Genomic DNA, 27,787 nt, shown 5'->3' with positions numbered 1-27,787 from the left:
CACCCGGCGAACTTTCTCCAATCTTCCGTCCTTTTCCAAGCCCTTCCATGTTTTACGTGACCACCAGCAAGGGCTACAATAGACGGTGACCTCGGTCTCATTTTTCCCTGGTGCCAAACCAATCCTGTGAGCAAGTCAATATATGCGATTTACCTTACATTGCCTAGAATTACTCACTCGCATATGAAGGCAGTAGGTTCCGAGTTAGCGGCAAGCTCCCTGTGATTGAAACAAATTAGTACCCACACCGGGATGAGGTCAGCGCAGAGTATATAGACATACTTGATTAACTCTGAATCCTGTAGAAGAGGGCAGTTATCGTATAACTTCCGCGCGACGAACGAGTCAACGCGCGGGATCTCCTGACACATAATGTATAACTTTGCCGACACCTTACCAGACTCCTCCCCTGGCGCACCGGTGGGGATATCATATAGCAAGAGGCTGTACTTGGGCCCTTTTCCCGGCACAGAATCCTCCGGACCAACCAAGGAGCTCCAGAGCCTTTCACATGCCCGGCGGAAAGGCTCCGGTAGGGGGATACTACCGCCTAGGCTTAGATGGGGCTCGATATCGCTAAACTTGTTGGAATCGATAAAAATGCGCCGGGCATATACCTTCACCCGTGGGACAGGGTACTTGGTTGCGTCGATTGACAGCATCCGTGGCTGGAGGATGTCTTGGTTGGCCGTCATATGTGCGGCCACCTTGGCCCAATTCTCTAGCAATGTGGAAAACATTGCTGGTTCGGTTTCCTCGGCTGCTTTGAGGGTATCCTCGACGGATGTGAGGAGAGTTGATGTCTTTTGGCATGCAGGAAATAACCAATATGCCTTAGCAAAGGCCGCACTCGCGACGAGATCAAACGCCACGAAGACGCCGGACGGGGAGCACCGAGTACACGGCTGAACATGTGTTTGTTGCTCATTGTCAATTATCTTTTTGGTGATCTCCCGCCACAAGGAAGGGAATGCATACAACGACAAGGTATCTTCCTTTTTATTCTGTTCTTGGGAGACTTTCTCAAGAATGCCCATGACATGAAGCGCTTCTCGAAACGCAGCCAAGCGAGAGATCTCGCCGCTGGACGGGATCAAATCGATCACATAGCGCACGATGGCCCGACCATCCTGCCTGCTACCTTTCCAGCAGCAGCTGAGCTCGAAAGGGGTGTGGTCGTTCGTCAACGAGGAGGGATAAGGAGGAACGAGAGCACCGGTAGTAGGATCGGGTGAAGGCCCGAGACCCATCCAAGCGACGACATAGGTCGTGAAGAAGTTCAAATGCTGTTCAATAGCTGATTGGGTATACTGCCCGTGGCGCTGCAGAGCGGCCGCGAGATACGGTTGGAAAATGGCCTCCCATTCTGTGGAAGTTGATCTTTCAGAAAAGGGGAGTTGGGACGGATTTAACTGGGCAAGTGAACCGTCACCAAGTGTCAGTTCGCATCGGGAGTTTCGACCGGGGGGGGGGCATGTTCTCACCAGACGAACAAGGTCAGGATGTTCGTGGACACTATTGCTTGCCTCTTGCTGTTGATGTTGATGCATTGGGTTGGCTAATCTGGAGCCCAGGTCAGAGTGTCTAGAGTTTGAGATGGAAGAAGGCTTTCTAGAATAGAGGAATGCAGTACTACTTGAGCTCCTACGGTGAGATAACATATATGTAAACTCCATGCTATACCTCTTATAGCATTCTATTTTTCGCCCCCTGTCGGAGTGTGAAACAGGGGCAGCGAAAGGTAAAGACACGTTACGTGGGGGCCAACTACAAAGTACCAAAGAGCACTCTCTCTCTCCCTCCCGTAATTCTCTCATTTGAGCTCACAATGGCGAACCTGCTTCGGGTGTTCTCCAATTGTCAGTCGGAGGGCAGGGCGGCGGCTGTGGCCTTTACCGTCGCAGGGTATCCCACTAAGGATGCTACCGTTGATATCCTCCTAGCCATGCAACGGGGAGGTATCGGTGAGTCTGGTAAAATAGCACCTGGATATATTTGACCAACGGGCTGTAGATATCGTGGAGCTGGGGATACCCTCTACCGATCCCATTGGGGATGGCCCCATCATTCAAGACGCACATGCCGTTTCCTTGCGAGCTGGGTCCAACTTTCAGACGACGCTGGGTCTTGTTGGACGCGCTCGAGCGCGAGGCCTTGTGATCCCCGTCGTAATCATGGGTTACTGCAATCCGGTCTTACAGTATGGGCTTAGAAGAGCAATTGAGGAAGCAGCTCAGGTCGGGGTCGACGGCTTTCTTCTGGCAGATCTGCCTGTGACTGAGTCGGTCCATTTCCGTAAACTTTGCAAAGAAACAGGGTTAGTTTTCAAATCCTGAATACTCGCAATTGATAAAAAAAACCAACATATCTCGAGGCTGTCGTATATACCCGTTATATCACCGACCATGAAGGACGCACGGATCGAGCTCCTCTGCCAGGCTGCAGACACCTATCTCTATGTGCTCTCGAGAATGGGCGTTACCGGGTCAGCTCGCGAAGGCGCATCGGTAAACGTGTTTCTCGTTCAATTCTTGCAGAAGTTACACCACTTCTGCGGAAACAAACCGTTTGCCCTAGGCCTTGGAGTCAGCACTCGGGAGCAGTTCCTTAGCATGCAAGACTTGGCCCCAGGTGTGGTGGTGGGGACTCAGATTATCAAGACTATCAACGGGACTCCAGTAGACGGGGAGCTGGCTGAAGCCATCGAAAACTATTGCATGTATCTCACCGGTCGATCCGAAATTGGTTCTTCCACGCAGCTATCCATCCATCATCCTACCGTTAATTCCTCTGCAGGTACCCCTTGTTTGGCCCAGGAGACAATCCTCCCATCGCACTTCGGGCCATACGGAGGGCAATATGTACCAGAGCTACTATTAGACTCTTTGGAGGATCTCGAACAATGTTTTATTAACTCCCAGGGAGACTCTAATTTTTGGAGACAGTACCAAAGCCATTTGACAGCTATGACCAGTCGGTCCGAGGGCCTTCAGATCGAGGTTAAATATGGTACCAGCAGCCCGGGTGCCAATCTTTGGCTACAACAGGGCGGTTCACACGCCGCAGAAAGATACAGACTCTACAGCACTCTCGGCCAAATTCTCCTCGCCTGCCGGTTGGGCAAAAAACGCATCCTGGCCGAGACCACATCCGAGGGTGATGCAGTGGCAACAGCCACCCTATGCGCGAGACTGGGACTTGACTGTGTCCTTTTCATGGGAGCTCGAGACCTCAAACAGTTCCCAGAGTTACCTGGCCATATTGATAAGCTTGGAGGAAAGCTGATTTCCGCCGATGGTGGCGGACAGGTGGTGCGCGATGCTATCAACACTGCACTTCAGTCTTGGATTGCAGACTTGCACAAGTGCCATTATGTCCCTAGCTTTGCGATCGGGCCACATCCGTTTCCTACAATCGTCCGCACTTTCCAGACGCGTTTTGGGAACGAAACGCGGGAAGAGGCAATCTCTCAAATTGGAAAGTCCCCGGATGCGGTGGTAGTAAGTATAGCGGCAGGAGATGCGGCTATCGCGCTGTTACCAGGCTTCATGGATATCGTAGGCATTGATGTTGTCCTGGTGGACCCCTCGGGGAAAATAGTGACGATGTCTCCGGGTGTTTTCCATGGGTCGTGGACGGAGGTTCAGCAGGACAAGGATGGACAGGTGGCGAGCGAGGGTGATCCACGATCTCACGGCTATCGCAATTACCCAGCATTGGAGCCAGAGCTCAGCCACTGGGTGAGCATTGGGAAAGCTCGGGTTGTTTGCTGTGATGATAGGTCAGATTCATCTCTCGTGAGCAATCGGGTGGTGCATGCAGCAAGAGAGGTCGCGAGTCAGTTGCTGCGAGGACAGAACGTCCTCGTCATTGTCTCGTAGCTTAGTGATCAATGTTAAATAATAACCCTAATAGCGTTTCGCACTTTTATAAAGACAGCACCGAAGCTGGCCTTCGCTCCTAGGAATCCCCGAAGTGGGCAGTAATCAGCAGGTTATTGTCGGGACCCTACATAATGGAGAAGCAAAATGAGATCAAATGGCGCTGAGTATTAGGGTGATCAGGTTTCTTAGAGAGCTGCTCATGGCCACCTAGATTACAAAGCAAGGTAGAAACATTCCGAGGTTATATTTAAGATAGCATTGTGTCTTTAGTTGTATTTTTTTTCCTTATAGCTAGAAAGAGAATACGGGCAAAATTCCTACGACTTTCAATGTATAATATGCGCTATGTGATATACCACCCGGGACTTGATGAATCATTCATAAAAAGAACTTCATTCAATGTCATATATATTTACACCAAACACCATAATGTATGTAACCATAGTCCATATAACCCAAGAAAATGCAAAAACAATTAACAAAAGCAATGAGGTTTATCCCATTCGCTTGCCAATCTCACTCTGCCAGCCTCGAGTTCTCTCAAATCCATTGGACGCAGTCTGGTAGTCAAGCATCGCCTGGTAAACCTCCTCCTGGGTATTCAGCACAAAAGGTCCATACTGAACAACCTTCTGGTCCAGCGGCTGGCCAGCCACAAGGAAGATGCGGGCATCCTTTTCAGCATTATCTGGGACGGAGAGTTCAACAAAGTCACCCTGCTGCTCGAATTCGACGTTTGTGAATTCCTTCACGATGCGAGTGGAATCATTCGAGCCAAAGACAGTCTCACCGGCCAAAGTGTAGGCAAATGAGTTCCATCCCTGGGGCAGGGGCTGCGAGATACGACCACCAGGGTTGATAGTGATATCCAAGATCCAGACGGGGGTGTATGCCAAGTCACGCACGGAGTCAACACCGTGCGACTGGCCCGAGATGACCTTAATCTTGACGCGGCCCTCATCGACTGTGGCGAGGGGAATCTCCGAATCGCGTAGATCACGGTAACGAGGTTCACAGAACTTCAGCTTCTGGGGCAGATCGACCCACAACTGCATACCGACGTTGGGGCTACCATCTGCGTTCTCATGGGGCATCTCAGCGTGCATGATGCCGCGGCCTGCAGTCATGAATTGCAGATCGCCGGGTCCGATGGTGCCCTTGTTACCGGCAAAGTCTTCGTGGTCAACACCGCCAGACAACAAATAGGTGATGGTCTCCTGGCCACGGTGGGGGTGATCCGGGAAGCCGGCGCCCTTGCCGATGGTGAAGTGGTCGAGCATGAGGAAGGGACTAAAGTTGCGGAGCTTGGCAGTTCCAATGGAGCGGCGCACACGGGCACCTGCACCTTCTGCTTGCTCAACGGCAAGGAATGCCTGTCGGATTGCGCGAGGAACGGACATGTCTGTGACTGGGAAGACTATTGGAGTCGGGGTTTCCAGGTTAGGGTGGTTTGTCTGATTAACAATGCTTTTTGTATGAAAGTACTGTGGCAAGCTAGGAGCTTGTTGTTGGATGAATGCGAGGAAAGAGCCTTTGAGAGAGTCTTTGATAGAAGGGTTATAGGCTAGGAAGAGTGCTGTGATGCAAATTAAAAGTGGGAGAAGCAGTTTCATGGATGAGATGAGGGCTATTTATATGCGAAAGAATTGAGAAGAGTAGAATGTTCTGCTTAGAAAAGAAAATACTGTCAGCGTTAGTCAATCTCATGAATACTCTTTGTAGTAGTCCACAGGTATCCCCCAATGCTTTGCAAGACATCAGTCAGCCTGGTCCGGCCAATGAAATGGCTTGGCTTGTATTACCAACATCCCCGTCAGCAGCCGCTAAGCAAAGAGCTAACCAAATGTGGTTAGTATGTGTACCTGATAAATGAGGTACCTAATGCTGAGTTCAGCATTTCAAATCAGGTGACCTGGGATCTATAAGCTGTAAGTAATTCAGTGGATATAAGTTATGGATATATAACATATGCAGATCGTAGATTTAAAATCCAATGTGGTTTTAGATATTTTCCCTATATACATCTCAAAAACGACTATTTTCATGCATTCTGCAATATGCATCTGCTACCAACCTGTACACTGTAGATTAGGCGTTATCAGATAAGGCCACGGAGCAGCTGCCCAGGTGTTGCTCTCCACTGTCAAACGTGTGCGGACTGCCTACTGTGTAGGCATTTGATTCATTCCAGTCGTGGAAATTTGTTTACTTCTGTTTTTATATAATTACATTGATACCCATATGCGATTGATTTACATGACCCCTTAACATTGCCGAATTGAAGCTTCTTGCGACAAGCGTCTTTCGCGGGGAAGCTTCGCGATACCTGACTTCCACAACCGCTAGACTCCACTGTCACCCTTGGTTCCCTGCATTTTATCTGATCTGTTTGAAGAGATGGTTCACTCGGCAAGCCTGCCGCCATGGCTGGTATTGGCCTGTGCTGTTTCCGGCGTGTGGGCAAATAAACAGCCGTTCAACATAAATGATGATATTCTGGCGTATCCCCAGGTAAGTGGATATATGCCTTGCACCGATTTGAATCAAGTCTAACGTTGGATATTTCCCAAAGTATCAAGTGAAGTTTCCCGAGGAGTATGTGCTCGAATCCCACGCCGAAGAATTGCTACAGTCCCAGGCTAGCCCCCGCGCCAATGACCAGAAGAATCCCCAAGTCTACATGGGCCAGGGTAGCACAGACTCCACCGACCAGCCCGAGGATGTGAATAGATCTTCATTCACCTACGAAGAAATGATACTTGAGGACCGACGACTCCTCTGCCAGATCCCACGTGTCACGAACGACGACCATAATACGACAAAAGACAAGGAGGACAGCAAGGCTGAGGAGCAGAAGGAACTGGTTCGGGCAACAGATCGTGGTCTGGAACTCCTACGTGAAATGGAAGGGAGATGCATATACTATTTCTCTGGCTGGTGGTCCTATTCCTTCTGTTATCAGAAGCAGGTCAAGCAGTTCCATGCGCTCCCCGCTGGCCGTGGTGTCCCCCACTACCCACCCATTGAAGACACCCAGACGCATTCCTTTGTCTTAGGAAAATTTATCGGCGATAAGGGCGAGGAAGAGAGGCAATCTGCCAAAACAGATGTGGCAGAGCTTCACACAAAAGGTGGCTCGCGGTACTTGGTCCAGCACCTGCGTGGCGGCACCAAGTGTGATCTGACGGGACGGGAGCGCCAGGTTGAAGTGCAGTTCCATTGCCATCCGCAATCGACAGATCACATTGGCTGGATCAAGGAACTCACCACGTGCTCTTACCTTATGGTCATTTATACCCCTCGTCTATGTGACGACGTTGCTTTCCTGCCACCACGACAGGATGAGGTAAACACTATCGAGTGCCGTGAAATCTTGATGCCTGACGAAGTCACCGAATGGGAAGCTCTCAAAGAATGGTACACGGCCAATCAACTGGCCGATGCTGCTACGGATGCGGATTCTGATATCGCCCAGTCCGAGCTCCCCATTATCGGAGGAATCGAAGTTGGAGGCCGCAAGCTTGTTGGTATGGAGGGCAAGGTAATTGAAAAAGGACGGGTGGCATCCGCAGGTGAGGAGCGAGTGGAGGTGGTTGCGAAACGCGAGAATGGCGAGATCCGGAAAATGTCCAAGCAGGCTCTGAAAAAGTACGACATCGATCCGGAGAAACTGGAAGAGATGAAGAATTTGCTGGAAGAACAAGCAGACGGCAAAGACTGGACGCTGGAGGTTGTGGAAACCAACGGCGTGATCAAATTCCAAGGCGTTCTTGAAGAAGATGAGGAGGACACTTGGAACGACAAGCCGTCGGAGAAGTCTGAAAATTCCGCTGGGCAAAAGCCGAAGCAGGAAACAGAGCCAGTTGAAAAGAAAAAGTCCAACAAGCCCGAAAACAGCGAGGGAAGTGAGGAGACTTTCAAAGATGAACTATGATATTGTATAGTAAATCTTGTACATTTTGATATTTTCGTTTTTCAAGCCTCATATGAATGATTCACGTTTTTCCTGTGTCTGAGTTAGGAACCTATTTACTGCCTATGTATCTTCTAGATATACATATTCCATGTACCATGTTGATGGTTATACTATCAACAGCCACGGGAGTACCCATTCTAAACTTCCAAGGTACACTGGATAAATATTTATACGCGTCTAATCCTACATATTATGAGTATAAGAAGACATCTGATATTATATATAAACAATCTGATTGCAATTTCACACAACTTCAGGGCTAGATCCTATACTAATCAAGAACCAAAAGCAATATATTGTAGATGTCAGTTGCCCCAATGTCGAGGGGCATATTAGGTAGAAAAGTAGTTTGCCGGAGAATTAGAATCAATTCAAATAATAGTAATAGAACTAAAAAAAAAAAAATAACAAAAACGCCAAAGAATCTAATTGAAGAGAATGTCAAAACCACATAGATTAAAGGCAACGTGACTGTCAACTCCTATCTGGCCCACCTTCCCGCCCTCTCCCTAATCCAACCTCCTCTTCTTTTCCTTCAATCCCTTGCGCCTAGACATCTTTGTCTACCTCCCCGCGCTCCGACATCTCACATCCCGACATATCCTGCTCCGCCCACTAAGCGCCAAGGCTGACCGAGCAACAGCCACCGATTACATCCGTTCATCCCCAACATCACTACGAAACCTAGAGTTGGCACGTTGAGACGCTGCCATTTGCAGCAGATTGTAATTGATAGGTCCCGTGCGATCAGTTTCCGAAATGGGTTTTATCGGTGTCTACTCGGCTGTGTACGACTACCAGCCACAAGGAGCGGGCGAACTCGAGATTCACGAGGGCGACCTCCTCTACATCTTGGACAAGAATGCGGACGATGACTGGTGGAGGGCTAAAAAGAAGGCTGGACGGGAGGATGAGGATGAGCCTGAAGGTCTAGTCCCTAACAACTATGTTGAAGAGGTGAGTCTCGTTGAAGCTGCGGAGCTCCACCGATGGAATGCACCCGTACGGCCTCGCTGCTTGAACAATTGCTGATATTAGATGAAATAGGTTCGACCAGCGCACAGAGCTACCGCCCTCTTCGACTACACGCGACAAACTGACGAGGAAGTTTCCTTCTCAGAAGATGCTGAGCTGATGGTGTACGACACCTCGGATCCGGATTGGACGTTGGTTGGAACCAACTCGGAGTATGGATTTGCGCCGTCGAATTACATCGAAATCATCGAGGATGCATCCGCTGCAACCATTGTCCCCCCCCACCTTCTGTTCGAGCCGAGCCTGCCGCGCCGACGCTTCCGCAGCGGCCGACACATACTGCCCCGGAAGAAACTGAGGCATCGCCTGCCGGCTCCCCAGTTGATATGTCTCACAACCCCGCCGCTGCTGCGATTGCCAGTATCATCCACAAGCAGCATGCCTCTGCCGAGACGACTAGAGATGAGCCCCCGCCACCCAGTCTTCCTGTCCGGCCATCGTATGATCAAGCAGAGGACCGCGAGGAGTCCCCGCCGCCTAGTCTGCCGCGCCGACCCCCCTCGGAACATGCACCCTCGCCTATAAGCCGTTATGCGCCTGACCCAAGTCCGCCACCCCGTCCTCAGCAGGCGGCGCCGTCTATGGGGACACATGTCAAAGCATCTCCCCCTTTACAACCGGGCAGGTGAGTTGACACCTCGGTCACCTTCCGGCTATCATATCTACAACATCAATGAGATGGTTGAAGTTATGGGCAAGAGAAAGAAGATGCCGACTACATTGGGAATCAATATGGCTACTGGAATCATCTTCATCTCTCCTGAAGGTGATGATCGCCAAAAAGAATGGAGTGCGGAGAAGCTCACTCATTACTCGATCGAAGGAAAGCACGTCTTTGTTGATCTCATCAAGCCTAGCAAGAGCATCGATTTCCATGCAGGTGCTAAAGACACTGCCCATGAGATTGCAGCGGCACTCGGTGAGATTGCCGGTGCCTACCGGGCAGAAGGATTGCGCGAGGTGATCGAGGCAGGGGAAGGTGGCGGTCCGAAGAAGGGCCAGATCTTGTATGACTTCATGGCGCAAGGCGATGATGAAGTTACAGTAGCTGTGGGTGACGAGGTCATCGTCCTTGATGATACCAAATCCGAAGAGTGGTGGATGGTGCGACGATTGAAGAACAACACGGAGGGTGTTGTCCCCAGCAGTTACGTTGAAGTCACAGGGTTGATACCAAAGGCGCCATTAATGCCTGACGAACCAGGCCTGTCGAGCGTGGAGAAGAACCGGATGGAGGAGATGCGGCTGTCCAAGCTTGCGATGGGCAAGTCACGGACGGACTCGATGGATTCATCGGACCGTCACAGCAAGCGCGACAGCAAAATCAAGTCGAAGCCCGATCCAACTAAAGTGCGCAAGTGGACGGATCGGACCAAGGACTTCACAGTGGAAGCCCAGTTTATAGGTCTTCAGGATGGTAAGATCCAGCTTCACAAGGTGAACGGTATCAAGATTGCCGTTCCTGTCTCGAAAATGTCTGTCGAGGATCTCGAGCATGTGGAGAAGGTCGCCGGCGTCTCACTGGATGAGGACAAGCCTCTTTCAAGCATCCGACCTCGAGCTGCGCTTAACAAGGATTCTAAATCTGGGGCTTCGAAGTCTGGGGCTTCTGTGCAACGTTCCGATTACGATTGGTTCGACTTCTTCCTTAAGGCTGGTGTTGGGCCACATCGCTGTGAGCGATATGCACAGTCATTTAACAAGGATGCGATAGACGAATCTGTGCTACCTGATATTACATCTGAGATGCTTCAGAATTTGGGTCTGAACCTGGGTGATACCTTGCGAGTGATGAAAGTTTTGGATGCCAAATATGGCCGTACACCGGACAAGTCCAAGCCTCGAAACGTCAGTTTCGGTGGTGAGGAAGTCATTGGCAATGGTGAGGACGGAGGCCAAGGTGGTCTATTTTCCGGGCCTGGTGGTATGCTTCGCAACAACACTCGCAGGGGCAGACCAACACCTAACGTCCAAGCCGGAGAGGTTGATCCTAAAGCGTTCGGACAGGGAGGCGAACCCAAGTCACCAGATAGCTCGGCGAGTCCACCACCTCCTGCGGCAGCTGAAAAGCCTGCTGCTGCCGGATTTGAAGATGATGCTTGGGAGGTGAAGCAGCCGAAGCAGCCTGCTCGGCCACCTGCAGCCACCCCGACTCCACCCGCGGCAGCTCAGGTTCCTCAGCCAACAGGGGCAATGGCGGATCTGACCTTGCTTCAAACTCCTTTGCAGCCGACACCGGCTCAGCCTACTGCACAGCCTGCCTCGCCCATGCCTGCCCTACAGCCGCAGGCCACTGCCGTGCAATCACCACCTGTACAACAGGCTCAGCAAACAGGTGCCACTCCTAGCTTATTTGCCCAAGTGGCACAGATAGGACAGCATCAACCAGGTTTCAGCCCTCAGCATACCGGGTTCCAAGCACAGGCCAGGCAACGTCCTCAGGCACCTCAGGCAGTTGGACAAAATTCACTTCTGCCTCCCCCTCCGCAACGCCCACTGTCCGCACCTCAGAACTTCTCGCAACAGCAAAACTCCTTTGGTCCTCCTCCATTGCAGGCTCAACTGACGGGCCTTCCTCAGGCGGGTCCTCCGGTTGCTCCTCCTGGCCAGAGTTTGAGCGAAATGAACCAGCAGCGTTATCAAGCTGCGATGCAGTCGCAGGCGACAGGATATATGGGTCAAAACCCATATCAGAATGGCTTAATGCCGCAACCCACAGCCTTTACTCCCCAGTCCCAATTCGGTATCCAGCAGCAGCAGCAACAGCAACAACCGTATGGTAACCACATGGCCCCTCAGCAAACTGGGTTCCAGGGACTTGGGCCGCAGCCCACAGGCTTTGGTGGATACGGGCAACTCCAGCAACCAATGCAGACTGGTGTCAACTCTGTCCTTCCTCCTGCACTGCAACCGCAACCCACTGGTATCAATGGCTACGGCAACCAGTCCTACACATCTCCGCCCCCTGTGCCGCCAATTCCCCAGCAACCAACAGCCACTCCCCTGTCGCCACAGAAGACCGGACCGCCTCCCTCCATCAGATTTGGTGTCAAGCCAGACGGCCCCAAGAAGCTTGAGCCACAACCGACCGGACTCAGAGCCAATCTTTCGCAAGCCAGTGAGTGTTTTCTTACCCTTACAGGTGATATAAGTAACAAAAGCTAACTCGATCCACAGCCCCCAATAATCCGTTCGGCTTCTAATCTGTTTTATGTGTTCGTCCATACTAGACTGGCGTATATAATCCTGGTTTCCTGGCAATTCCCTCTATGTTGCCCTGAATTTTTGCTCTGAGGCTGGGATGTTCTTTCCACATATCGCAGCTTGCCCCTTCGAACCAGTGCCCTTGGAATCGACACGTGTACATATCATGACCCTGGTCCCGTTTTGACGCAGCGCGTATCGAAGCTCATGCCACGAATCCTCTTCTTTTCTCCTTGCAAACCCCCACACTTAGCGAGCTACCCATATTCCTTTCCTGTGCTCTGTGACTCTGATTAGGCCTCTCATATCCTGCATGTTTCGTTGTCTCTAGCTTACTGTCATATAAACCTGTTCATGGTGATGCTTATTATGTGAATGCCCTTTCTCGCTTTTCTTTTGTTTGGTTACTTTTTTTGTGCTCTTGTTCTCTACCTTGCCAGCTCATACATAATCCATGGGGTTGTCGGCATTTTGGCCCAGTCTACTCCATGTAGTAACCCTGTCTAGGCACTACCCAGATCGAACTCTTATGAATGATGTAAAGATAAATGGAGGTATATCATGACTCAAAGGGCCATTTCCTTTCTCTCTTGCCTCTCAGCCTCACATCAAGCATGTGTGATTTAGCCGTGGAATGGAAGATTCACCAACTATTAGTGATACTAGCGATTTCTAGGCGAGCATGACGTTTTCTGAATTCAGTGCACAGAGAATAGTGTTTGTAAGAAGTATCAAGCAGTGATCACGGTGTATGCTGCTCGATGGTCGTCGACCAAGGACCGGGGAGGATAGGCTGGTTCAGTGAGCTGGTCTAGATGGGGGTAGATGTTCTGTGCGTCTTCTCGAAGTTTCATATATGCTTCGGCGATCTACTATCATTTCCTCTATTTAGTTAATGATAGACATCTGCCAAGACCTCCGAATCCCCCGTCTCAAAGGGATGTTCTTTCTCGAAATCCACTATGAGTTGTGCATGCTTCTGACTTCGTGGAGTAAGAACCGCATCGAAAGGATCGAAATGGGTCAAAAGGCCCGGTGTACAATAGACATTGGGCTCGATTTCTTTACCATTTTCTACAGGCTTTTTGATGTCGAAGACGGCCAGCGTGTGTGCAATCGTGAGAAAGATGGAAGTTTCAGCAATTAAACGCCCAGGGCAAATTCTGCGGCCGAAGCCGAAGCTTACATCTCCGGGCTCAAGAGGAACTGGATCGGAAAGGAATCGTTCGGGGCGGAAATCACGGGGATTGGGATATATCGTCGGATCATTGTTGAATGCCCTAGAGATATATGTTAACACAGCAACGATGGCATACAGATGCGGATGAGAATACCATATATTCGGTAGAATGATTGCGTTTTTGGGAATCAAATAGCCATTGATGATATCGTCTTCGTCCGTTTTGTGAGGAATACCCATGGGTGCGACAGTGTGCCATCTGATCGTTTCCTTGACGATAGCATCCACATAGGGCAGCCTTTCTCGATCAGTCGCCAATGGCAAAGTAGGCTTGCCGAACAGCTCATCCATCTCGGCTTGCGCTTTGCGTTGAACATCCGGGAACAGCATCATGACCAAAAAGAACCCCTCTAGAACTGCAGAAGTCTATCTGGTATGAGTAGGAGAAATGCATATGGGATTTAGGAACGTACCGTATCGGATCCACCGCCATACATTCCCGCCGCTGACCATTTGACGATTTCTTCATCTTCGCCTTGCCTGAGAAGTGTCGAAACAAAGCACAGTCTATCTTTGCCCCGGTCTATTTGAGACTTGGTGAATGCAACCGGACTCTCTGCGAAACTCGTGATAGTCTGCAGGTGTGCTTTGGCCACTCGTTGGAAATTAGCCCCGGGCATCCATGCCGGGACATATTTCACTGTATAAGGAGCAGATGAGCACGGTATGGCTCAACCCGGGATATGGGGAACACACAGGCCGGAATGAAATCAACCAGCCACGCCCCCGGCATGGCAGCCTCGGCGAACTGCCACACTGCAAGATTGGCCAGGCGTACCAAAGGGTCTTCACCACTAGGGCCGACGTAATAGCCGTATGTGACATTCAAAATAAAAGCACCAGAAGAGCTATATTCGAGTAAGCAAATATCTCCAAAAGACACCAAATACCCACGTCCTGTTATGATCGATGAACTTCTCCGGCGTGTGCAGAACACGGCATGCAAACCGTCTCGCCTCTAATTCGAGCAGACCATTGAATTTGGCCGCAGATTCTCTCGTTCCGATCACTCGGGTGATTGCGCGACGATAGGATCGAAGAAGCGGTGTGTTGTCTTGACTAAGTGGTAACTTGCCCCATCCGGCTCTTTGGATTCCATCTTAGAATATATCACCGAAAGAGAGGAACTCCAACGTACAGATCATGGGCAAAGACGAGATGTGGTCGTGAGGAATGCTTTGCGGAATTCCTTTCTAGGATTTGGAATGCTAGGTCTCGATCATTGACGATAATTAAGGTCCTACCGAGGACGGTGACGGAGCTGATAGGACCTGTGAGGTTCAGCTTTTGTCAAACGGACCAGGACTGGAGATAATACCGTAGAGGTCCTTATGCTTCAGCCAATGATGCCATTCCTGTGTTCCTGACGAGGGAAGGTCCAACAAATTTCCAATGAGGAATTTACCTTTCGGTCCTGGGGGTAGATTAGTTTTGTGTTTGCGAGTCAGAATCACTAGAATGATCGCAAAGATCACTAGGACGGTTGATAACATGGCAAGGAGATTAACAAAATAGGTAGAGAACCAAAAAAGAAGTAAATGCCATCAAATAAGGGGGAGATATATATATCATATGCATCATCCATGTATAAATCCATATATTGTGTATACTTATAGATTCAGATTCAGGCCGATATTTGCCCTTTTAGTTCTCGCACCTTGCCGCTTTTTAAGATATTATGACTATATTATGGCCATATTACATTATTTATAGGCGGGATATTCCGACCTATTTCGGTTGCTATAACTGCAATGTTCTCCATAAGTACTGAGGTTCTATTATGGCCCAGAATATGGGATCAGCAAAGAGGACCTTTCTTACACCCAGGTTCGACTTTACACCTTGCAATCTGGCACTGAGTGGGCTGCCTACGGTCTCGCAACATCGCCTATCTCAAAGATCAGCGATTCAAAAAATCCATGCTCTACGAACCGAACTATGGGTTTGGACCTACTTGGTATCTATACAGCAAACATCGTTATAGCAGTCGCTGGTCAGCATTATCGAATTTCTGTATCTAAAGTGTTTTTCTTTTACGCTCCTTCAACTTCATATCTGGTACTATGAGATTTTGGATTCGTTCAGTTTGATTACATTCCATACCACTAGTATTACGGGTATTGCTAAGTGATCACTCTTTCAGATATGTGTGGCTCTTGCGCCGAATAAGATGTTATATTTACCGAATCAAAAATGGCTGGGTAACTAGGTACTATGGGCTCCCTTGGTCCATATCGGCCCTGACATATCAAAATCTATAATTTCCTACCTGAATAGATTCATATACTCAAGACCAGGACCTTTAGTGCCCTCATAAAGCGGCACCCCAACGCAAATAAGAATGGCAATAGCCCAAAATTGGGTACAAAGACATATGCATACTTGTCCCAATTTGGTTTGTCGCTGAACACTGACCAATCCGTACATTCTGTTCTGCAGGGATATACCATGTAAATAAATCGATTCGCCCTTGGGGGTATATATATATATCAATGAACACGTCCAATCATAAGCATCATAACCAGATCTACGCCAGTACGCCTTCCATCTTTAACTTTTGAAATACAATTCGAAACCGGGTAATCACGGCTCATCCCCCCAGATTCCAAAGACCGGAAGATCCTCAGCCATATACAATAGACCATTATTCGGGAACATCACGTCAGAAAGCGGAGATGGGCCGGACACCGGGGGCGGACCGGAAGGAATAGTCCCGCCAGGAGAGCAGCCCACCGGGATGCCCGAGGTGGTTAACGCAGAGATGGCTGCATCGTAGGACAACGTTGCGGTGGGATCTGAGCCATTACACAGGGCTTCCCAAACATCGTTGTCGGTTGAAAATTGGGGTTGAGGGAGTGGTTGAGAGGGGAGGCAGGAGGATGGAGTACCAGCGGGCATTTTGTCAGGGGAGGTAGGGGATAGTGCAGTTGCAGTTGCAGCTGCAGATTCAGATGAGTGAATATCACTTGGGCCAGTGAAAGGTGGAGCTCCTGGGGAGTTGCGATCCTCGTCTCCGCCTACTTGGCCAAAGAGTTGATCGACCTGTTTGCTGCGCCTATTCATCCATTGTCGATTTCGCCGGGAAACGTACTCGGTTACAGCAGCGCGGAGGTACTTGATAATCTGGAAGAAACGGCATGCGTGTGGATCGTGCGGGACGAATAGCCCTAGGAACCGCTCGGCTTTGTTCATTCCTTCTTCCAAGGGGAGGAGATTGTCGTAGTCGGCGAAGAATGCAGCGCCGAGGACGATGACAGAGTTAAAAACGGAGTTGATCAAGAAGGGTAGTCGACGTGGAAGAGAGGTATAATGGCTGAGATCGTCGACCACGTCTAGGCCTCGGAGTGCGGAATAGACACATGCATCCGCAAACAAGGATACCCGAGAGCTTCCGTTTCGATTTTCGGAGGTTGGATCGGTTTTGCCTTTGACATATTGGGCGACACGGTATATGAGGAACGGCCGTGTCAAGAGGATGATCGACCAGTAATATGACCCGAACACATGAGCTGCAGCTAGGCTGCTTTCCATGGATTTGTTTTCGAGGCGCTCAGTCTGCATTTTGAGAATTTTTGGCAGGGTGCGAACCCAAGCTCGATGCTGGTTGGAGATCTTCTCAGCAACATTGATCGATATGACTTGCTTCATGTACACATCGGTCAAGATCCGTTCGAATATTCGACAAAGCGAGATCACCGCAGTAGAAAGTTGCTGATCTGTGGTCAAATGGGGTTGTGATTCTCCTGATATAAGAGCATCTTCGCGTATGTCATAGTCATAGTCTGAAGTTGCGGGAGGGCGTCCCAGGGAGGCGCTGAGGAATAGGTCCATCATTCGAAGACTCTTCCAGACTCGCTCCCTCGCTCGGCGCTCACGCCCACAAAAGAGCGCGTTTGCATCCTTGCGGTGGATTCCTACCGCGTAGGCGGCACGTAGCGCAACCCCCAGATTCATGAATGCACCATTGCGCCTGCATGCGCCGAGCATGTACATGGAAACCAAAATGTATGATTGAATGGTGTGTATGCTGGGGGTTTCCTGAAAGGCCGAGAACGCCAATTGACGACCACTGCCAAAATATTGTTCAGCTACCGTCTGATCAATATCGGAAACCTGCGCTCCAATGGCAAGGACAAGATAGAAGATAGAGCTAACGGTATCTTCGTCACCCGAAGGGTTTGCAACCCAATCAGCTAGCCGTGGGTGGAACTCCTCCAAGTCGAACAAGTCTAACAATGGGCTGGTAGCAAGCACAAACTGACGAGCCAGTCGTTGGGCTTCGTCGTTGCTTGGTGGTGTAACTAGAGCTCCGGGCTGAGTGCTTGGGTTACTCTGAAAGGCCTCAAGCATCGAGTGTCGCGAGTTGTCCTCGGTGAACTCACACCGGCCAATGGAAGACGTAACGACACGGCGCAGGCTCTGTAAAAACGACAAACTCGCCGAATCACCAATATACATAAACTTTCCCTGACCGTCGCGGAGAAGCCGCGCTACTTTTGGCACGGGAGCAGTCCCTTCCTTCTCATCCTTTTCCTGGCGCTCCATATTCATTCCTTGATCTTCGAGGGAGTTCAAAAGGCGATCCATTGCCGTTTCCCGCTGCGGGGATGCTATCACGCGCTCGCTGAGCAACATCGTCGAGTCCTTGGGGTCTGGCTTGAGCAGGCGTGCGGGCCGATCCGAGAAATGGCATTCTGACTCCTTGTGCCTCTGAACACAGATTGTACATGGTTGTTCGCCGTTGCATTTCTGTTTTCGCCTTTTACAGCTGTCGCAGGCTCGACGGCAACGAAGCCGCGCTCCCGGGGTAGTACTGGCCCGAGGCATGCCGATCGCCGCGCTCGTATGGTGAACAGGTCGGGTCACTCTAGAGTTTCGGTGGTAATCATTGAGGCGTGAGATATCTACCGATTGAGCCGGGAGCTATTTGGGCTGATTCAAGTCATTGCTGGGGCTTAATTTAATGTTGAAGATCGCTAAGTGCGGGCGTTTGCGTTCCCCGGACTCCACTATATGACTAAGCGGATTCATCCCACCCGTGCCCCCGTCAACCTGCCCATATGGGCTCCAGAGCTGCACATGGACTTGAATTCAAAATCTCGAACGCATGAGTACATTGATATGACAAAAATACATGTAATTCAAGTCCAAATTATTCAGAAGATCATGGCCGGAACGACACTATCTTACCCCAAGTGTCTGCAGTGCCCCAGATGCCAGTCCGCAGGCATTCCAACTGCACAATCTGACTGTGGTCCACAAACAGGTTGACATCAAAACCAAATTCACGGACGTACCAATTAAAGACCTTGGGATCTGCAGCTTCAAACATGACACGCTCAGGAGGAAGCTCCTTCATGATCTTCGACACCACATCAGTCCGCCAGGAGGTAACGTTTTCAGTGATACCTTCTGACTCAATCATCAACCGCTTCACCCCAGCGTCGAGGAATCTACGACCCAAGTTCACCAATTTTCCAGGATCAGAGGTCCCAATCGCTTCGAGTCCCAAGGCAGGTGTGTCTCCTCCGGCTCCGAATTGAATCCCCAACTCAGGCTTTGGTTCCAACTTGTATGAGTGAACTTTATCAATCAGACGGAGCCAGTCGTCCTCTGGGATTGAAAGAAAACCGGAAGACAGTTCAATGACATCAAGTCTATGCTGGCTAGTCAGATTCTAAATCCCAGCCTCCTGGGCCTGGGCTGGGGATGCACGTACCCGAGATCCTTGCATTTCTTCAAGTAGCGGTCAAACACCGTATTTGGGTCGGGGTGTGTGAGGAGATGCTCGGCCCATCCACCCTTAAATATGGAACCTGGTGTCAAGAGTATGCTTCCAAATGCGCTAATGTGCTGGTACAAGACGGTCTTACCGTTGAGATGTACACCCCGTGCTCATGGGCAAGATCAACCAATTCCCGCAGTGGTTTCTCGTGGAAGAGAGAGAAAGCACCTAGTTATCTCAGCGCTGTCGTTCCTGGTGAGGACCGAAGCCCTGTTGGGACTCACCTCCGGCAAACTTGAGACCATCTACGTGGTCGCCCATCCTATCAGCTGTCAGATTCCATTTGGTAATTTGGCTGGGTCATTGCAGAATATTACGTCTCGAGGATATCTGCGAGGTATCTTTTGCCCATGACCTGGTTTAGGTTAGGTTTACGGGAAACGCTGATAGGGATATGGCACCTACTGAGTAATATGGGCCTCGAATCTCAGTGACGCCCTTCGTTCTGGGCTTGGCAGGTCTGGAATTTGACCGCACGAAACCAAAGCCATTTTGCTTGTCTTGTAGAAGAGTCAGTCCTTGATATATGTTGGGCGTGGTAGAAAAGCTCCTGGATGTCGACAAAGCAATGGCCGGCGATGCGATGCGGCTGATTACACGCCCGGTTGTAAATGGATTTATGAATATCATATTTAGGCAGTTGCTGAAGCAGTTGAGTCTAGTATTCACATCCAAATTATGTATGTTGGGAGAAGGGTTGACGTCAAACACATTCCATCAAGCCATATATTACGTAGCATACGTATGTATTGCATCACTCGAGATATCATATTCCAGGGTTATTCCTTACAATGTACCTAGGTACTGGTATAAAGGAACTATAGAAGAGGAACACCTAAGTAGGTATAGAGTATACTTAATACTAGATTAGGACTAGTGCCAGCTCGGATATCGGAAGCTTCGTAAGGCGAAGGGCGTTTCGGAGATCGGTGAGGATCCCGAAGTACTGTGTACTTTCTTCATAGAGAGGTCTCCCACTATAACATAAGTACTAAGTACAAGTTATTAAAAAAATTATGTCTTTGGGCATTAATATGTGCCAATAAGGTAAGATATCACATGTACAATCCAATCATATAATCTTGGCCAGTCGAAAAGCAAAGAAAGACGAAATTTATGCAGTTGATTCCGGTGACATCCGTCCTTGGCTGCCCAGCACCTGCCTTGGGGCATTTGAATCAAAAGGCCCCTCTCAGGTACATATTCATTCTTATACCTTGTTATAGACTATCAGAGCATTCTTTCCCCTTTTTTCATTTTATAAAAACAGTACCTAGAGTACTGGTTTGTTTGATATCCATAATGGGAGCTGGAGTGGTCATAGAACCTCTGGTGGTTATTGTTCTCTTGTTTGGAGGTACCTGGATTAACCGCTCTGTCGGATCCTCGAGGTACAACACTCGACGGAACTCAAGCATTCGAAGAGCCTCATCTGATTCTTTGGAGTCGGGATACTCAAGCCAATCGACAAAGGATGGCTTGCTGAGCTCACGGTCCCACTCACCAGTGGAAGATCGATGGCACAAGCGACAGGTTGGACTCCTGGGTTTGACATTTGAGGTGTCGTCGCCAAATACTATCGTGTTCCAAGACCGCTTGCTCAGTCGGTTGCTCCGAAAGTTTCCCTTTTTGGTGGAATGTTGGTATTGGGCTTTGGTTTACTGGGTATGTTTTCTTATTTCCTTATTAATCATGGGGTACCCGCTATATACTACCTGTGATTTTGTGTCAATATTGAAGCTCACCATTTGTGCAGACGTACCAGCTCGGTCGCGCTTTTACCGCCGTGACGCTTAAAGATGACACCGTCGATATTGCAAGAAGACACGCATTGCAAGTAATCGTGATCGAGGAGAAACTGGGTATGTTCTGGGAGACCTTGATTCAAAGACACTACCTTCACCGCCCCCTTGTTATGTCTTGGATCAATTGGATATACTCCTTTATACACATTCCCGGAACAATCGCATTCCTCGTCTGGCTCTATTACTATACTACCGTGCGGAATCGGATCGATGAGGCCCAGCCCGGAAAGCCCAAGGGTGCTGTGAGCGGGTCGCCAGCAGGTCCTCTTCTATACCAGGCGCGCCGGCGGACTTTGGCCGTGTGCAATCTTCTCGCATTTGTGGTTTTCACTCTTTGGCCCTGCATGCCGCCTCGGTTACTAAGTGACACAGCGGCGGATGGTCAAGATGCAGATCTAGCCCGCAGCTATGGGTTCGTGGACACGGTGCATGGTATCAATGGATCGGGCAGTGTTTGGACGGAAAACCGCTTTTGTAATCAATATGGTAAGTGTTGTCTGACCCGAACTCTCCCCATAGATCCTTGACTGACTCTAACCAAGCGGCAATGCCTTCCTTGCATTTCGGCTACTCTCTAATGATCGGCCTCACAGTGATGACAATCCCTCTGCTACAGCGCCACCGGCGCACAATCCTACGTACTAGGCTGACCCGTGCCTTAAGACTGGAACTCCCATCGTGGCGCCGCCTTGTTTGCGTCATACTTGGCTTCCTATATCCGTTTACCATCCTGGTGGCTATTGTTGCCACGGCCAACCATTTCATTCTCGATGCTGTCGCGGGAGCTGTGGTATGTGCCTTGGGGTGGTATTTTAACGGGGTGTTGCTCAATCTGCTGCCATTGGAGGACTACTTCCTTTGCCTCGTCCGGATCCATAAGCCGGAGCCGTCACTTCTTGATGTCACCGAAGAGGACTACATGAGTGAAAGTGCTTCAGAACATGGCATCTGAGTCCACTCCACTTACCAGGGTTTGGCATTTCATGATTCAACTTTGGATTCAGCGTCTTTGTTTTTACAACTTGATACCCTGTATGAAACCCAACCAGACCTCTGGTTTATAATCTGTGTATATGGACCTCCTATTGCTACCTCTCTGTCAACGCGTACCCTAGTGTCTCCCTCTGTACCTAAGTCAATTGATATGTTTATGCAAGCAACCTTTTTTGTCCAGAGCCTGAAAGACAAGTATCTGAAAAAGAACCCAACACTAACAAAACACTTCCCACTCCCAAGTTTACTATGATATGCCATTTATTGGTAAAAGCTATATTAATTACCATCAAAGAGAAGAGGTTTGATTTCTTATTTGGCCAGATCTGTACATAAAAGGGAGCTTAAACCAAGCTTTTGGCGATTTACTATCATTCAGCGTAAGTATACAAAGATTATTTATACAATTATCTCATTATGCAAACCCATATATTCCTTTGAGATCCCAAATATAAAAGCTGTCTAGAGAGACTATTAGGAAAAGACGTCAAATCGCATCATCTGGGGGTTGCGCTTACAATAGAAGTTTATATGCGTTCAGGAACGCCAACGCAAATTTGATTTATTCCATTTGTTCCTCGTATTCGCTCACCCCAGTGCAAGTCACCGGACCATCCATCATTGATTATGTGGTAAATCACGTATTGAAACGTGGTCGTCGGCGACGTCGACACACGAGTTAATAACGTGTAGTCAAATCGAGATATGCACAAAGTCGCAAGCTTCCTGACCTTTGGGGTTTATCTCTGCTCACAGGTGATTGCACATCATTCCGTCGGCCTACCTCGACCTATATGTTAATACTTGGTGGATTCCAACTTCTTGCGACTTGCGACTGAAGGCGAATATCACACGCTCTGGGTGAGTGTGGCAATAGGAAAAAGGAACACGTCACTTTCCTTGCACCTGGTTTTGAATCGATTCGCAGTTGAAATCTTCTAACCGGAAGGAATGTCAGGTTCACACGTGCCTATCCATGCCCCGAATATTCGAGGTATACACGTCTCTTGGCACTTCACAGTATCATATACCATCAGTGAATGAATGAGAAGCCGAACGATATTCAAGGACAAACAGATCCTCATACCAATTGCCAGTTGCCAAATCACCAATTGCCAATTGCTTCTGTGCCATGCCAAGTATACGGCGATTGTGAAGACATACAGCAAGAAAGGCATACAGCAAGAAAGGCATAGAGCAAGAAAGGCATACAGCAAGAGAAAGTCATACAGCAAGAAAAAGGCATACAGCAAGAGAAAGTCATACAGCAAGAAAAAGGCATACAGCAAGAGAAAGGCATACAGCAAGAGAGCCGTGGACTCTTTCATCTGCTATATTCAACCAGAAGAATATCAGAAGGGTCGTTCCTTCGCTTTCGGAATATCTCCTGCCATAGCCCTGGAGGCAGAGAAACCTCAGGCTACTCACCAGGCGCCACTGTCTCCTAGGAGTTGATCATCCTCTGCTTGAGCGTTGAATGTTCCTATCGTGACTTGTTGTCCACAACCTTCAGGTAAGTAATCATCCCCTGTGCAACCCCCTCCCTGCATTTCCCAAATCCTCCAGGTCCAAATCTGAAAGAGCGAAACAAACAAGCTTCGATTCACCATTCACGATACAACTCTTGTTGTTGGCTGAAGAAAACGTGTGGCGTCATTGGTTCCGTTCTCAGACGCGTCTTTGAAGTTCCCGCGCCTTTCGCGACTCTCTCTCTCTTCTCCACATCTCCTACCATCCCCTGGAAGCTCCTCCACTACCTATCCCAGCTTCAATCTACCAATCGCTTAGTGAATTTTAACTTATCTCATCCCAGCTTGCCATTATGGCTGATACTCCTGTCTCTGCCGGCGATCAGCCCGAGCGCGTTGCTGAGAATCCCGACTCCGAGAAGAAGTCTGAGGATGTGACTGTGTCGGAAGACAAGCCTGCCGGTAAGCATGGACTGATTGATATCAATTCATCGTTTTGCGCCTCCATCTCTCAACGCTGTCCCCCGGTCGGGGCATCCTTTTTCTGTGCGACACTAACCCACTGTTTCTTCCAGAGCCTGAAGCTGCGACCGACAAGAAGACGGACGCCGAAGTTGAGGCTGATAAGCCTGCTTCCTCTGACGAGGCCCCTGAGGCCAAGGCCGATGGCGAAACCGCCGAAGCTGCGCCTGTCGATGCAGAGGCTGCTGCGCCCGCGGAGGCCAACGGAACCCCTGCCTCAGCGAAGAAGTCCTCCAAGGACCGTCGCACCTCCACCGGTGCTACCCAGAAGCTGAGCCGCAAGAAGTCCCAGAGTCGCATCACCCACCTGGACGCCAAGCCGGGCCAGACTTACCTTGCCCGCCTGCGCAGTTATGCGCCCTGGCCTGCTATCATCTGTGACGAGGGAATTCTGCCCCCCAGCCTGCTTGAAACTCGTCCCGTTACCGCCATGCAAAAGGACGGATCCTACAAAGGCGAGTATGGCGACGACGGCAGACGCGCCCATGAGCGTACCTTCCCTGTCATGTTCTTCGAGACCAATGAATTGTGAGTCAACAACGGTGTCTCTACACCAGACGCGAACTTCCTACTGACTATCTTTTGACAGCGCTTGGGTTCCCAATACCAACTTGACTCCCCTCGACCCTGCCGAGTGCAAAAACATCTCCGAGAAGAATAAAAGCAAATCGCTCGTCAATGCCTACAAGGTTGCATCCGAGGGCCATAACCTCCAGTACTTCAAGAAGCTCCTGAACGACCACCAGGCCGCTATTGACCAGGAAGAGGCCGAGTTCGAAGCCCAGGAAGCGGAGAAGGCAGCTGCCAAGGCCGCAAAGGAGGCCAAGAAGGGCAAGCGCAAGAGTAAGGGCGCCGAGACTGACATTGAAATGGAGGATGCGGATGACTCCAAGAAGTCCAAGGCTCCTTCTAAGAAGCGTAAGAAGGATGTTGAGACCGATGCTGAAGCGGAAAAGGTATGCATTACAGGATCGTTTTGATGTTGATCTGGCTCATCTCACAAAATTATAGCCCGCGAAGACTCCCAAGTCCAACACAAAGCTTAAGTTGACCACCCCCAAGGCTCCCGCCGAGGAAAAGAAGACCCCAGCCAGCAAGGCTAAGAAGGCACCCGCCAAGAAGGGCAAGGCTGCTCCCACTGCCAGCGAGGAAGGAGACAGTGCCGATGCTAAGGAATCCGAAAAACCCACTGACCCAGAGGAGCTGAGAAAGAAAAAGGAGAAAGAGAGTACGCGAACCCCCTCCTCCCCCGACGAGTCCGATCAGGCCAGCTTATACCTTACAGTTTTGTTCCTCCGTCACAAGCTCCAGAAGGGATTCATCTCCCGTGACCAACCTCCCAAGGAAGATGAAATGGCCAACATGGCCAGCTACTTTGACAAGTTGGAGAAGCACTCGGACTTGGAGGTGTCGATCATCCGTTCGACCAAGATTAACAAGGTTCTTAAGATGATTGTCAAGCTCAACTCGATTCCCCGGGATGAGGAGTTCAACTTCCGTCACCGTGCCATGAACATTTTGTCTAGCTGGAAGAACATCTTGGACGCGGACACTCCTGGCCCGGCGGACAAGGATGAGAAGCCCGCCGTCAACGGCTCCAAGGATGAGGATGGCGTCGAAACTCCCAAGCTGGAGACAGAAGAAGAAAAGGAGCCCGAATCCAAGTCGACCAAGGATGTTGATTCTCCAATGCCCGACGCGGATGAGAAGGCCCCTGAGCCTGAGACAGAAGAAAAGCCCGAGGAGGAGAAGGCAGTTGAGGAGCCCACCGAGGAGAAGACCGAGGAGAAGTCCGAGGCTACTGCTTAAGTGGTCTAAGAATCACGACTCTGCGATGTCTATTATTCTTCTTATCCATTTGCGCTCTCATTCATGTTCTCTTCTTTGTCTCTGTTTCAATCTACGCGGATCTGCCGGTTTGTTTCTTTTTCTTTTTTGTCACCTGCCAATGCAATGGGATACGGGGCTGGACCAACCAGCAAGGCTTCTTTGAATCAATTGAAAATGTGATTGTTCTTTTTTTAATCTTCTGCGCATCTGTGCTCCGGCTATGGAGCATGGGAGTTAGCTGCTGGATCTTTCCCAGAGGTTCAATCTGACCATCGAGGTCACCTTGAGCCCAGAGTATTGGGAAGTTGTGTTATGATATGGAAATGAACAGAAAGGTCTCTTAAGGGTAATGTAGAGACTATGTCTTCTTTGCATGTATTGAGCTCTTGAATACAAGGATCCATAATGGCTGTTCAATAAATCAATAAACAATACATATTGTAGTCGAAAGTCGAAATCCATGCAGTTGGGTTATCTCTATAAATCTCTATTTGAATATCGTCAAGGTATCGGGGAAGCATAAAATGCTTATGTGCCTCTTTTGCAAAATCAAAAATCCTCACGCCTTCTATATATGTGGATGCAGTTATACATCATGCTCCGAAACAAAGGGAAACAATATGACGCCGGTATGAGATCTCCAGCCTTCCTGTCCAACTCAGGCAATATCCGCAGCAACGCTATCATCGACAGCGATGACAACCACAACGCAGATATCATCAACTTTCCCGCCGCGGTAATAGTCACCGGGATAGTAGCGCTGAGCCTCCTTAGCAAAGGGCCCATCACGGCGATAGTCGACACTAGCAATTTTCGCCTCGCCGGCAATCGCCGCGGCGAGAACAGACTGCAAGGTGACTCCATCCTCAGGTCCGGACTCGGTATTAGCCGGGTCCTTGGAAAGCGGCGAGCCCGTCGGAGTGGGAAGAGCATCAACCAATCCACCCGGCGCAGCCAACGCACGCAGGTTCTCCGAGACCCCAACGCCAGACTCGGTAGCCGTCCAGGCCCCAGTCATAACCATACGGCTCGTGACGAGCTTGAGGATATCCTGATTATTGAGATTATCAAAAACGCCGTCGGTAGCAATGATGAGCACGTCCCCATGCTGCATCTGCACATTCGTAACAGACGCATCACGGGGGAAATCCTCCAAAAATGCCCCGCCAAAGACAGACGCTTGGGCGCGCATACGGGGCGGGATCACGCTGAGCTGGTACGGGGTGTTGAAGCCATGCGTCTGCGGAACCGAGTAATGATGCACCGCCGCCTTCCTCAACAACACTGAGCCCGAATCGCCCAAATTGGCCAGTTCGACCCGTCCATCCGGCAGCGCGACCCCAACAGACGCCGTACTCCCACCTGCGCGGATTGTCGAATCTGCCACTACCTGGTCGTACCCAGCCTGCAGGAGATTTTTGGGGCGCAACCGCTCGGCGGGCTCGTGCCAAGTCTGCGCCGTGTGCGCCATGTAGTTACACAAGCCGTGTGAGAAGTCTGCAGGGTCGACGCGGGATTCTGTCCAGCCGCCTACGCCGTCTGCGACGCCAAAAGCCACAGCTTCGGCGTTTGTGTCTTGGTGGTCTGAAATGCGGTTTCCGATGCGGGAGACGAAGAAGGCGTCCTCGCCTGAGTCTGGGCGGTTGCGACGGCGGCTGACAGAGTTCTTGTCCTTTGAGACGCCTAGGGCGTCTCCGGTGGGGTCGAAATTGTATGCATTTTTGATGGGGTGGAAGCGGCGGCCTTTGCCGGAGGAAGAGACGGCGACGCGGTAAGAGAGTTTTGAGGAGGGTTTTTCGAAATTAGTTGTTGGGGTTGCGTGAAAGGCTCGACGGGAGGGTTGGCGGGTGAGGTTCAGGCTTAGACGGGTGTCTAGTCTGACTCTTGTGCTGTGGGAAGAGAAGCGGACATGTTGGGTTTTGAACAGTGAGGGTGTGTATGTATTCGGATTGGTGGAGATTGAATAGACGCCGTCTCGAACGATGGCTTGTAGGCTACTGCAGGCGGAACTGCAGGCTCTACAGGAAAGACTTGGCGGGATCAT

The 27,787-nt window shown here is 50.0% G+C and overlaps 11 protein-coding genes across 11 annotated transcripts; 5 read left to right on the top strand and 6 right to left on the bottom strand.

Annotated features, from left to right (window-relative positions):
- Positions 1-173: 173 nt before the first annotated feature.
- Positions 174-1,550, bottom strand: N7517_004106 (uncharacterized protein; the record flags this gene model as incomplete). The annotated part of the gene is made up of 2 exons (XM_056721836.1): positions 174-219; positions 283-1,550. The coding sequence occupies 2 exons, from the start codon at positions 1,548-1,550 to the stop codon at positions 174-176; spliced, it is 1,314 nt and encodes a 437-aa protein (XP_056578086.1).
- Positions 1,551-1,828: 278 nt separating this feature from the next.
- On the top strand, positions 1,829-3,881 carry N7517_004105 (uncharacterized protein; the record flags this gene model as incomplete). Its single annotated transcript, XM_056721835.1, has 3 exons — positions 1,829-1,964; positions 2,014-2,317; positions 2,375-3,881. The coding sequence occupies 3 exons, from the start codon at positions 1,829-1,831 to the stop codon at positions 3,879-3,881; spliced, it is 1,947 nt and encodes a 648-aa protein (XP_056578085.1).
- A 497-nt stretch (positions 3,882-4,378) lies between these two features.
- N7517_004104 (pirin family protein) lies at positions 4,379-5,497 on the bottom strand (the record flags this gene model as incomplete). The annotated part of the gene is made up of 1 exon (XM_056721834.1): positions 4,379-5,497. One exon carries the CDS (start codon positions 5,495-5,497, stop codon positions 4,379-4,381), a length of 1,119 nt encoding a protein of 372 aa, XP_056578084.1.
- A 784-nt stretch (positions 5,498-6,281) lies between these two features.
- On the top strand, positions 6,282-7,818 carry N7517_004103 (PRKCSH domain-containing protein; the record flags this gene model as incomplete). The annotated part of the gene is made up of 2 exons (XM_056721833.1): positions 6,282-6,395; positions 6,457-7,818. The coding sequence occupies 2 exons, from the start codon at positions 6,282-6,284 to the stop codon at positions 7,816-7,818; spliced, it is 1,476 nt and encodes a 491-aa protein (XP_056578083.1).
- Positions 7,819-8,619: 801 nt separating this feature from the next.
- On the top strand, positions 8,620-12,098 carry N7517_004102 (cytoskeletal protein-binding protein SLA1; the record flags this gene model as incomplete). The annotated part of the gene is made up of 4 exons (XM_056721832.1): positions 8,620-8,862; positions 8,908-9,334; positions 9,422-12,013; positions 12,073-12,098. 4 exons carry the CDS (start codon positions 8,620-8,622, stop codon positions 12,096-12,098), a joined length of 3,288 nt encoding a protein of 1,095 aa, XP_056578082.1.
- Positions 12,099-12,991: 893 nt separating this feature from the next.
- On the bottom strand, positions 12,992-14,832 carry N7517_004101 (cytochrome P450; the record flags this gene model as incomplete). The annotated part of the gene is made up of 7 exons (XM_056721831.1): positions 12,992-13,379; positions 13,434-13,705; positions 13,753-13,979; positions 14,036-14,187; positions 14,234-14,425; positions 14,478-14,610; positions 14,658-14,832. 7 exons carry the CDS (start codon positions 14,830-14,832, stop codon positions 12,992-12,994), a joined length of 1,539 nt encoding a protein of 512 aa, XP_056578081.1.
- Positions 14,833-15,922: 1,090 nt separating this feature from the next.
- Positions 15,923-18,166, bottom strand: N7517_004100 (putative C6 transcription factor; the record flags this gene model as incomplete). The annotated part of the gene is made up of 1 exon (XM_056721830.1): positions 15,923-18,166. One exon carries the CDS (start codon positions 18,164-18,166, stop codon positions 15,923-15,925), a length of 2,244 nt encoding a protein of 747 aa, XP_056578080.1.
- A 337-nt stretch (positions 18,167-18,503) lies between these two features.
- Positions 18,504-19,385, bottom strand: N7517_004099 (phosphosulfolactate synthase; the record flags this gene model as incomplete). Its single annotated transcript, XM_056721829.1, has 3 exons — positions 18,504-18,996; positions 19,059-19,155; positions 19,349-19,385. 3 exons carry the CDS (start codon positions 19,383-19,385, stop codon positions 18,504-18,506), a joined length of 627 nt encoding a protein of 208 aa, XP_056578079.1.
- Positions 19,386-20,426: 1,041 nt separating this feature from the next.
- On the top strand, positions 20,427-21,881 carry N7517_004098 (phosphatase PAP2 family protein; the record flags this gene model as incomplete). Its single annotated transcript, XM_056721828.1, has 3 exons — positions 20,427-20,789; positions 20,881-21,415; positions 21,472-21,881. The coding sequence occupies 3 exons, from the start codon at positions 20,427-20,429 to the stop codon at positions 21,879-21,881; spliced, it is 1,308 nt and encodes a 435-aa protein (XP_056578078.1).
- A 1,863-nt stretch (positions 21,882-23,744) lies between these two features.
- On the top strand, positions 23,745-25,722 carry N7517_004097 (uncharacterized protein; the record flags this gene model as incomplete). Its single annotated transcript, XM_056721827.1, has 4 exons — positions 23,745-23,853; positions 23,967-24,441; positions 24,503-24,869; positions 24,925-25,722. The coding sequence occupies 4 exons, from the start codon at positions 23,745-23,747 to the stop codon at positions 25,720-25,722; spliced, it is 1,749 nt and encodes a 582-aa protein (XP_056578077.1).
- A 679-nt stretch (positions 25,723-26,401) lies between these two features.
- Positions 26,402-27,787, bottom strand: ppmA (type 2C protein phosphatase PTC7; the record flags this gene model as incomplete). Its single annotated transcript, XM_056721826.1, has 1 exon — positions 26,402-27,787. The coding sequence occupies one exon, from the start codon at positions 27,785-27,787 to the stop codon at positions 26,402-26,404; it is 1,386 nt and encodes a 461-aa protein (XP_056578076.1).

Source organism: Penicillium concentricum (genome assembly GCF_028827145.1).
Source record: "Penicillium concentricum strain IBT 3081 chromosome Unknown utg000002l_segment0_segment0, whole genome shotgun sequence".
In the NCBI taxonomy this organism is placed as follows: domain Eukaryota; kingdom Fungi; phylum Ascomycota; class Eurotiomycetes; order Eurotiales; family Aspergillaceae; genus Penicillium; species Penicillium concentricum.
Note: the sequence above shows the minus strand (reverse complement) of the source record. Positions and strands in the feature narration are given on the sequence as shown.